The 11,673-nt window shown below is 33.2% G+C and overlaps 1 protein-coding gene across 8 annotated transcripts; it reads left to right on the top strand.

The window, feature by feature from the left end:
• The first annotated feature begins 308 nt into the window (after positions 1–308).
• Positions 309–6,827, top strand: LOC123885645 (probable nucleoside diphosphate kinase 5). 8 transcript variants are annotated; one of them, XM_045934943.1, is made up of 6 exons: positions 309–433; positions 597–674; positions 1,641–1,865; positions 6,216–6,323; positions 6,427–6,536; positions 6,653–6,827. In XM_045934943.1, exons 2-6 carry the CDS (start codon positions 610–612, stop codon positions 6,679–6,681), a joined length of 537 nt encoding a protein of 178 aa, XP_045790899.1. In that variant the 5' UTR covers positions 309–433; positions 597–609; the 3' UTR covers positions 6,682–6,827. The 8 variants fall into 8 exon arrangements, with proteins under 8 accessions (XP_045790899.1, XP_045790895.1, XP_045790900.1 ...); XM_045934939.1 differs by having other exon boundaries at positions 311–433; positions 1,635–1,865; XM_045934944.1 differs by having other exon boundaries at positions 415–433; positions 591–674.
• Positions 6,828–11,673: the final 4,846 nt, after the last annotated feature.

Genomic DNA, 11,673 nt, shown 5'->3' with positions numbered 1-11,673 from the left:
TGTATAAAATGAGTGAATATGTATTAAAAACATAATACGATAGTTATCATGTTTGTTATCCTGTGTGCAACAAACACATGATAGGATAACTCAAGATAACTGTTATCCTGCTTATATCATATCATATTCTTATTCTGTCATTATCCTATCTGCGCACCAAATGTGTAGCATCATTTTTTAGGTAAACCAAATGTATTCTCCGTACGACTGCAGAAACTAATCCACTCGAAATAACTTAGATCCATTTAAGGTTTGACTTCTCCCAACAAACCTAAATGGACATAGAATCATTTTGTCAAACAAAAAAATATATCAAAATCTTACTATTTTAAGTAACTTCAAATTCTGACTCATTTTTTCCATGTTCTTTGGACTTTCCGGTCGGTGCAAGTCTTTGTCAGTCTTAACCACTCCTTCATTTCACACGTGCGAGGTATCTCTCTGTCTGAAAGTCCAGAAATTCAACCACAATTTTATTCTTTTTATTTTTATGTGAATATAGTAATTATTATTTTTTGACCAATTTTTAGTGTGGTTATTTAATTGTTGAATTTATATGAATTTTAATTTTTGTGAATTATTGTTGGTTCCTGCAGTTTGGTTCATCAAATGAAACCCCCTTTTGTTGGATTCATCAGAATACTTGGCTTTCTTGTTTTTGTCTCAGCTTTCTGGTAAGCTCTTTTTGAAGTGCTAGGGTTTCAATTTCAAAGTTCCTTTTTTTTTTTTTATAAGCTTTAGGACCGTTTGGATTGACTTATTTGAGTTTTTCTACTGACAATTAATAAGCACTCGTGAGACTATTTAAGAGAGGTTATAAAAACAACTTATGACATGTCCATAAACTGTTTTCTGCTTATTTCCACTAGCTCTCAAGGATAGCTTATTTCCGCAACTTATAACTTATATGAAAATTTTGACTTTATTTTTTTGTTATAGAAATAACTTATACTATAAGCGTTTTGCCATAAAACGCTTAATTAAACCGTTTATCCTATCAGTTTGAAGGGGGGCATAAAACTTATTCTTCTGTTGGTCTATTTATGAGCATAAGATTTTATCTTTATGTTGAATGCCTTTTGTTTTCATTAAATTTAATATTTTTGCAACTAAGTGGGGGAAATGGACCCCTTAAGCAGGTGATCAGAGGTTCGATCCCTGGCTTCTGCGTATGGAACATATTTGGTTGGGAGGGGAAAACCGACTTTATGTGCCCCACAGGTTTTCCGATGGAAATTAGTCACTGCTAAATGGCGGTGGAAACTTCTTGCCTATAACATGATAACCCAAAAAAATAAAGTATATATCTTACATGCATCAAGTTGATAACACTTGAATAAGAATTATTAGAGCAATGGTAATTGATCTTAATGATGAAACTGTGCATTTTCATTTATACATCAAGATTTCAATTTATTTGTTCATTGCACAAGACAACTGTTTCTAGATTCACAGGTGGTGTGCAAGGTATTATATCGCAGTAGCAATGCGATCCTTTTTATTGAGGAGAGATTTGTGGTCAAATGCTTTGGTCGCAGACCCTTCTTAAACCTTGTTTGTGTGTGTGTAATGTCAAACTGACATGCTTAAAAGTGCACATCTAGTGGAAATTAACCAACTCTGATTTTTCAAAGTTGCAGTTCTTCTACCGATGGATGTACGAAAATGCAGAAAACGTTAGCGATCATAAAGCCAGATGGATTGCTTGGTAACTACACAGATGATATCAAGAGAACAATTTTAGAATATGGTTTCAACATTGTCAAGGAAAAGATTGTTCAACTTGATGACGCCACTGTTAAAAGATTTTATGCAGAGCACTCTTCAAAAAGCTTCTTTTCCAACCTTGTTAAATACATGACAAGGTATATATCCTATGATCGCCTCAACTCTTGATGCATGATGGTGGTATATACTATTTTGTTCTTATATTGTGGTTGCAGTAGTGCAGTGAACCTTTATATTGTGGTAAAATAAGGGTAAATGCGGCCGCATTTGTGATACCGTTGCGGTGACCTCTAAAACTGCTATATTGCAGTTGCAAACTACAATTTAGAACTATTTCCGTAACTGTTTCGAAAACCTCATTATGTTGACTGTTAGACCAACTTTTACTTAGTTTTAATTGCTTGGTAATGATAAAATAACTGTTGAGAAAAGATGAAACAAAGGATGATTCTCTTAGTCACGTTTAAGTTTAGAAGATTAATTCTAGAAACTTCACAAGTTAGTTGTAACTAACTTGAACTTCATTTTGCATAGTTTTATATATAGTAGCTAGAGCTCTTAGTTCATTTTCATCATGTTGAATAACAAACTTTTTCTTCTGTTTCTTCATTTCTCTCTATGAATTCAGTTATGAATTCTGTTACATTCATTTCTCTTCACATGGTATCATTCACATTCCGATCCAATTCCCCGTGTTGCTCCGGTTGATCCTGTTCTTGATCAAACGAGTCCGTTTTATGTTTATCCCAGCGACGGTCCTACCTCTGTCACCGTCACACCAGTCTTGGGCGCGATCTATGCGTCGTGCACTTGGCAGCAAGATGAAGTTTGATTTCGTTGACAGTTCGATTCCGGTTCCGATTGATCCGTTTGATCCGTCCTTACGTGCTTGGAGTCGCTGCAACATGCTTGTGCATTCTTGGATCCTCAATTCAGTCTCTGAATCAATCGCACAATCCATCGTGTTCATGGAGAACGCAATCGACGTGTGGAATGACTTGAAGGAGTGCTTCTCACAGGGAGATCTTGTTCGCATATATGAATAGCAGCAAGAGATCTATTCTCTCCGTCAAGAATGGCGAACTGTTACTGAGTTTTTCTCTGCTTTGAAGGTACTTTGGGAGGAACTCGAAATTTATCTTCCTAGTCCTATGTGTACTTGCCGTGTCAAATGCAGTTGTGAAGCAATGCGCAATGCTCTTAACAATCACAATCTGATGTATGTGATTCGTTTTCTTACTGGTCTCAATGATCATTTTGACGTAGTCAAATCTCATATCCTTATCATGGGTCCTCTGCCTCCTTTTAACAAGATCTTCTCTATGTTGATTCAGCATGAAAGACAAGGTAATTTTGCTCCTTCTGAGGACTCTAAGGCTTTGATTAATGCTGCGAACTCTAAGACTTCTGGATCTAAGAATTTCAAATCCAGCTATGGATCTTCTTCAGTGAAACATGTTTGCACTTTCTGTGGTAAGGACAATCATATTATTGATAACTGCTATAAGAAACACGGTTATAGTTGCAATTGAGGGACGTGATTGTGATGGTGATTCAGTTGCTGCATCTGAGCCTAAAACTGCTGGTTCTGCCCCTATGACACAGGATCAATGGGAGAGGCTAATTGCTCTAATTCAAAACTTACAACTGAACCAAAGTTCAATACCTGCATCTTCAAATCAGGTTGGTTCTTCTAATGTCACTGGTCATACATCAGTGAATCAAGGTAAAATTTCTTTCGTTAATCACTCTACTCCATGTACTTGGATCATTGATTCAGGTGCTAGTCACCATATACGCACATCACTCACTTGGTTTCATTTATATAATGAAATCAATCCTATTAGTGTTAGGTTACCTAATGGTAATTTTGTTTATGCTAAACATAGTGGTATAGTGAAATTTACTACTGATTTTGAACTACACAATGTTTTATGCATACCACAATTTTCACTTAATTTGCTATCTGTTTCAAGCTTGAGTCAGTTTTCAAATTACTTAAGCAGAACCAATCGTCTTCCAAGTTCCCTGCTCCTGAATTTTATTTTATTTTATTTTTTGTCAAAAAAAATTCAGGAGCCTCAAAACTGGCATTATCACACTAACACATCTTATGATGATCCACCAAGTCACACTTCTGACCCTAACATTCCCACCATTGACCATAAAATTCAACAAATTCATAACACTAATCTTACTGACCATAGCAATACATCTGACCTTAATATACAACCAAACCATACCGCTAACACCTCCACTGACCCTATTTCACCTATTAATCATGATGATACAGTTCCATTAGACTCTACCGGTCCTCAATCATCACTACAACATCAATCATCCTCAAGTTCCTCAGGTCAATCCTCCTCTGGTGATCTCTATCCTATCTCAGCCTTTCATTCTTATGCACATTTGTCATCTTTACATGCTTCTTACACTAATTCTATCACACACTGCACTGAACCTAACACCTATGCCGAGGATTGCAAGTCTGAACATTGGCAAAGTGCTATGAGGGCTGAACTAGAGGCACTGGCTAAGAATGGAACATGGAAATTTGTGGATTTACCCTCTCATGTTAAGCCCATTGGCAGTAAACGGGTTTACAAAGTAAAACATAAATCTGATGGATCCATTGAAATATATAAGGCAAGGTTAGTAGCCAAAGGCTACAATCAAATAGAAGAATTAGATTTTTTTTTGACACTTTTTCCCTTTGGCCAAGATGTCTACTGTCAACTGGCATTTGCATCAATTGGCATTTGACATCCTTACTGCTTCAACAAGGGTACACACAATCCACTATTGATTATTCTCTTTTCACTCTACACAAGGATAATGATTTTACTGCTTTACTTATATATGTTGATGACATTATCCTAGCTGGCACTTCACTAGCAGAGTTCCAGATAATTAAAACAATCTTAGATGACAACTTTAAAATTACGTATCTTGGTGTCCTCAAATACTCTCTAGGCTTAGAAATGGCTCATTCTAAGCAGGGCATCACCGTGTCTCAGAAAATATTGCTTGTATTTGCTTAAGGACTCATGATTATTGGGTTCAAAGCCTGCTGTGACTCCTCTTGATCCTTCAATTGAGTTGCATCAAGATGCTGGGAAGCCATTTAAAGATGTATCTTCTTATAGAAGACTTGTTGGAAGGCTTTTATATCTCACACATACAAGACCTGACATTAGTTTTATCACTCAACAACTAAGTCAGTTTCTGCAGAGGCCAACAATTACCCATTATCATGCAGCTTGTAGGGTTGTGAGATACCTTAAACATAATCATGGGAGAGGCTTGATGTTCCCTAGAACTTCAGAATTTCGAATTTTGGGCTATTCCGATGCTGATTGGGCTGGGTGCATTGATAGCAGAAGATCCATTTCTGGTTATTGTTTTTTCCTTGGCAATTCACTCATCTCATGGAAGGCTAAGAAACAAATAACTGTGTCTAGATCATCCTCTGAAGCTGAATATAGAGCTCTTTCCAGTGCCACTTGTGAACTCATATGGATACTTTTTCTGCTCAAAGATCTCAACATTACTTGCACAAGACCACCTGCTCTATATTGTGCAATCAGAGCACGCTTCATATAGCCTCAAATCCCGTATTCCATGAACAAACTAAACATCTAGAAATAGATTGTCATTTGGTTTGTGAAAAGGTTCAACAAGGCCTGCTTAGACTTTTGCCCATCTCGACACAAGAACAACTTGCAGATTGCTTGACAAAGACACTTCCAGTGGCTAAGTTCAATACTTTCATATCCAAGCTTGGCTTGTTAGACATATACCAAGCTCAAGCTTGTGGGAAGCTGTTGAGAAAAGAAGAAACAAAGTTGTAACTAACTTGAACTTCATTTTGTATAGTTTTAGAGCTAAGTGTTCACAGCAAGTTGTATATATAGTAGCTAGAGCTCTTAGTTCATTTTCATCAAGTTGAATAACAAACTTTTTCTTCTCTTTCTTCATTTCTCTCTGAATTCAGTTATGAATTCTGTTACATTCATTTCTCTTCACAATAACTTCAAGTTCCTTGCTTATTGATATTTATCTAATGATTTTCCCATCGTCTCTATTTTTTTATCCATTCATTAGAGCATTTCACGTAGTTGGTCAAGAATAAGGGCAAACTTAGTTGAGTTGAGTTGCATTATTATAGACTGATCTGAGGCGGATCTCAGATGCTCAAGTCAATGAGAGGTAAGGAGAATGATGCGTACCTTTCTCCTGAGTGCAAAGGTCCCTATATATCGGAGCCTTTTAGAAGTTTTTGAGGGAAACCCTGTTGAGTGATTACTGTCTTGATTGGTGGATCACCTTTTGATCTTCGTCAGACGGTGATTACTCTATGAGGTGTGAGGCAAAGTATGATTACTTTTTACCACTGATCATAAGACATTTACATCTCTTCCTGCATTTTTCTAGTCTTCAATCATCCTTAATCTCGTCTTTTTCTTCTCCTTAACTATAATCAGTGGACCAGTGTTAATCATGATTTTGGAAAAGAATAATGCTATAGCTGATTGGCGTGCTTTAATGGGACCTACCGATGCAAGCAACGCTAAGATTACTCATCCTCACAGGTCATACTTGCTTACTAATCAAACAAACTAATTGTGCTTGGCTTGTGAAGTATATTTATTTAAACAAGTTCTCTATGCTTAATTAGTTAACTAATTTGAACAGCATTAGAGCAAAATGTGGATTGGATACTGAAAAAAACTGTGTTCATGGTTCGGACTCTCCAAAATCTGCACAACGAGAGATACTATTTTTCTTCGAAGAGCTCTCTGCAGGTGAATAATTTTACTCTCTAGGCACTAGCATTTTCTCCAATTCTCTCAAAATTTATGTTAACTTCACAAATACTTCTTATTTGTTAATTATTTTTGCCTCACCATTTTTTTTGCAGATGTAATTACAGAACATGATGAATTGTAGCTGGTGAAAGTTTGAAGCAGAAACACAACCTTTATTTATCATATAATTAATCTTATACTTTCAGTTGAGAATGTGATTATAGCAAGAACAATGAAATATTAATGATAAGAACATAATTTATGAAATTTTGATCCTAGATTTTTGTAGCTTGATTTCTTGTCAATGGTAAACTTCTTATTATACTCACATTTCAGCTAAAGATGATTCTATTAGAAATGAACTTTGAAGATTTTCTTCCTTTATAGATTTTGAAGATTTAGTACTTCACATCACCTTGCAAAGTTTACTCCTTGTTCCATAATATTTTTGGTTTTCTACGGATATGATTAGTTGTTGTTTGAGGTACTAACATAGTTGGGATGTATATAAAGTGTAAACGAGGATGAGCTGGTAATATAGAGAAGTTAGAGTGTAAATAATGATTACATTGTTAGTGGAAGATCTTGGTAAGGAAAATAGTTTCATGAAATTGAACATCATAAAAAACATATTTGGTGAGTTTGCATGTCAATTTCATATTTCATGAAATTCTAATATTCATCCTCACATAAATTTACAACGCTTGGACACTTTTACCCTTGCTTTATTGAAGTTCATATTTTTTTTTCAAATAGATATAAAGGGTCATTTTTGGCTTTACATATTATAGGCTTAATTAATTAGTTAAATAGTCCCTTAAAGATATTTTAGGTTTTACAATGGTCCCTAAAAAAAAAAAAAAATTGTTTTGGTCCCTTAAAGACACGGGTTTAAAATGTCTTTAAGGTACCATTTAACTTTAGATATACGAATTCATAGTAAAATACTTAAGTCATCTTCTTTGTCGATATTACACCTTATTATTATAATACTAATATCACCATGCAATCATTTGAGAATTGAGATTTTTGCCTTTGACACATTTGTTTGAAGCCTTAAATCTATTATTCTTTGGCGAAAGCATAATGTGTGAGAATGGTGGGCATTCCCTGTTTCTTCAATCTTACAATATATATATTAACAAAAGAAGGGTGAGGTTTAGGAGTGGATTAGCATAATCTTTAATTTGTTTGGTTTGTAGTGTTACTCTACTATTACATGTGAAACAAGTTACTCTATATGTGAAACAAGTTAACATTGATTATATAGATAGACCTTTATTACCAAGATATATCATAGTTTATACATGTGTCTAAATGGTTGTAGAGAAAATCAAGAAATGTATATTGTTTATAAGATTTGATAGATGTGTTCTTAGGGACATATTGTTGCTGTATTTGATAGAATTTTATGGTTGGCACAAATGGTATTACTAATTGGCAAAAGAATGATATATATATATATATATATATATCAAGAGAGTAGTTTTGGAGTTCAATTTAATAAATTATAATGAAGATAATATATAGATTAGGTTTACGTACTCGCGGCTTGCCGAACTTCAGATTATCAAGGGACACAAGAAAAAAATTAGGTTTTTACAAACTTCTTCACTTGTTCTCTAGAGAAGCCACTTGATGGTAAACAGCCCTAGTCTTCTTCTTCACCAAATGCCTCCATCTTTACAATCGGCGGTCGGTAGGGAGGGTACATACTCTCAGTGACTTACCAGACGAGATATTAACTCACATTCTCTCTTTTCTTCCATACAAAAAAGGAAAAACTACGACCTATCATGCAAAGGAGTTGAAACTCCAGCAAGACCAACTAATTAATTATGAGCTGGATATTGTTCATACAAAATGACATTTGAATCTTACAATCTAGCTTCAATATACGCAAAAAATTCTCGATCAACCAATTTTAAACCTACATGAAACTCCACTTTCACAAATCCACAGACACAAACCAATTTTAAACCTTCCAAAGCTCCTCATAATTTTCCTCAACAATAACACTACAACTTCTAAAATAATTGGATAAACCACATACTATCAAATTACCTAAAGCATTTCTTATTACCCCCACAATCTGCACTAACCGCCAATTTAGTTGCACCCAATTTTTATTTCAAACAATATGATAAATAATATACAATATTCACGAGAATTATAGTTGAATCTGATTAGCGTATTTGAGAAGAAAAATTTAACATGATGCTCGAGATTGTTGAGGGAAAAACTTAGGAGTTAGTTTAGGGCAAACTGAGATATTTAAGTGTTAATTTATGGCAAAATTGAGATTTTTTCTTCAAAACTGAGATTTTTATGGGTTAGTTTAGGGCGAAATTGAGATTTTTTTGTTGTATAATTTATGTAATATGAACCCGTTTGGATTAGCTTATTTTTGAGCTTATACAAAACAACTTATGCAAATAAATAAGTTTTTATATGTTAATTTATACATTCCCACCAACAAAAACTGTATTTTTATAAGTTACCTTGAGAAATTTATAATAATACATAAAAACTTACTTATTTGGATAAATTTGTTTTGTATATAATTAAGTAAGTTAATTTAAACGGACGCAATGTCATATGTGAAATTTTGCTCGATGTTATATAATTTTTTTTCCTCCACCACTAACCGATAGTAGTGTGGCTGATAGCAAAATCGTTCCACTTCAACCTAATAACTACTTATTTTTTTAGTGTAAACAAGTCCCTACTATATCAACATCCCAAAGTCTAAATTAAAAGAATTTTTTATATATACAAATATTCGAAAAAAGAAAACAAAATACTGTTAGAAATCCTAAAGTAATAGTAAATGAAATAGAAATGTTATTGCATAGCCAAACAAAGTCCTAATTAAAGGCCATGTATGGAGGATCTTTTGTCTTCCAAAGATAAGCTTACAAGGGTCACAATTTGATTACTTTCATGCTCCCAATTCACTATTTGAAAGGTTTCAAGCTTCGAGGGACCTTTTTTTTTTGGAAGATAGAAGAATCATTTTGCGTAACGTTGGACAATTATGTACCATGAAAGTGATTATAAGTATTAATATTAACAATTATGTACCATGAATGAAAGTGATTAGTCAAACAATAATGATCACTAATCCTAGACTAATACATGTCCACGACATCATACCATAATTCTTTAATTTTCAATTCATAGAATGAAGTTCATGGATTCCATAAATGGAAAGTCATGTGTGGTTCTCTACATTTGGTATCTATTGCCAATTTCCATGCTTCTAGTATATTCAATGTACCCCACATGGCTTCCTTGTACAAGGGACTATGAGTTCTTTCATTGGTTATTAATTAATTAATTAAAGTAAAGTTGTATCTTAGTTAAAGTGATTTTATATATGCATGCTTGGTTATGGACTTATGGTGATTCTTTTAAGCCTTAATTCTACACATCTCGAGGAGTTCTACAATGTAATCCCTCCGTCCCGTAATATAAGCAAAAAAAATATTTCCACATTTATTAAGAAAAGTAAAATATGACAGTTTTAAGGATGACTTTTTGTGTTTTTGTTGAAATAAGTTTAATGGAAAAATGTAAAAAGAGTTTTTATTGGTTATTGATTATGGGGGAAAAGAAGAGAGAGAGTAAATTAAGTAAAAGTCTATCTCGAAAATGATAAAAGTTAGCTTTTTTTATTTATAATTTGGGACATGGAAAAATGATTTTTTTTTTTGTTTATAATATGGGACAGAGAACAGAGGGAATACTCAAATTATTTTAAGTGAATAGTATACGTAATTGATGACGATCAAAATCTTTTATAATGTTATTCAATGAATATGTTTGTTCGTTAAAAGTTACACGTTAGATTATTGTATGAATTTATATTAGTGAGAAACATCATTAATCTTTGTTAGAACGGTAACCAGTTTCAAAATGGAAATGAAACAATAGTTGCAAACAATGGACAATATAATATTTGATAACATAGTTTGGTCAATTGTATCGGTACATGGAAAGAATTAGAATTTACAGTTTTATATCTTGTATTTATACAATCCACATTATAATAAGAGTTTAATTGATATGCACCGACGGTGTAAAATAGTTTTACACGATCGTCCGATAAACAACCACCATTTTGTCATGTCATATTAAAAATATGGGGTGAAGTGGAGTGATGTGGCAGAAAATATGGTTGATATTAATTGACGATGAAGTGGAGTGATGTGACAGAAAATATGGTTGATATACCCTTAATCCTTACCGCGGAGACTTAACCCCTTATCGCCCCCACGAGAAATATTTGGGCCAATCGCTCAATAGATCAAGTGCAAAGGCAGTGTTACTTTGCTCGTTTGTCCCTGTCCATTTATTAGTACTATGAGTTATACCCAACAATTTTACAATTTGATTTTGTAGAAAATTATGCTCATCATTTGACCTAGAAAAAATAATATGACTTGTGTTCAAATTTAAATTTTAAGATGATATTCAAAAGTTGTTCAACCCGTTATTGAATTCTTCATGCTCCATGTGTTTAGTCGTAGTTATAATTTTCACATTCATGTTTACATACTAAAAAACTATCACATTTTTAAGGATCTTGAAATATACGATTCTATTCTAACATAACCAATTGATAGTAATTTACCACACAACCAATAAAAATTAGTCCTGGCAAATTTGCGAGTGGAGTAAAATTTAGTACGTGAGTATCACACTTGCAAATTAAATTTTCATTTTATCTTCAATAGTAAGTAGCCTATCTCTCACCTTTGTAAAATCAATATCAACTAATTTTACTCTCTGCAATCGAATTTCTCAATTCTTGTGATTCCTTTTTATGCTAAGAAGGTGTGTCTAACATTTTTTTTTTTTTTGACTAAAAGAAGGTGTGTCTAATATGAACTTTAAAAAATAATCCAAAAACATACCTTTACTATTTTTAGTAAAAAGTAGATTTATAATAATAAAACATAATTAAAATTCAAAAATAAATAGATCTAAATAATAAGTGTCTTGAATTCTTTAATCAGGTGGTCACGTATTCTTCGATGAAAATTAGTCATCATTAATTATTAATAATGATAAAAACTATATATATATATATATATATATATATATATATATATATATATATATATATATG

Source organism: Trifolium pratense, linkage group LG5, assembly GCF_020283565.1.
Source record: "Trifolium pratense cultivar HEN17-A07 linkage group LG5, ARS_RC_1.1, whole genome shotgun sequence".
Classification (NCBI taxonomy): domain Eukaryota; kingdom Viridiplantae; phylum Streptophyta; class Magnoliopsida; order Fabales; family Fabaceae; genus Trifolium; species Trifolium pratense.
The sequence above is the reverse complement of the archived record's forward strand: the minus strand, read 5'-3'. Positions and strand labels throughout refer to the sequence as shown.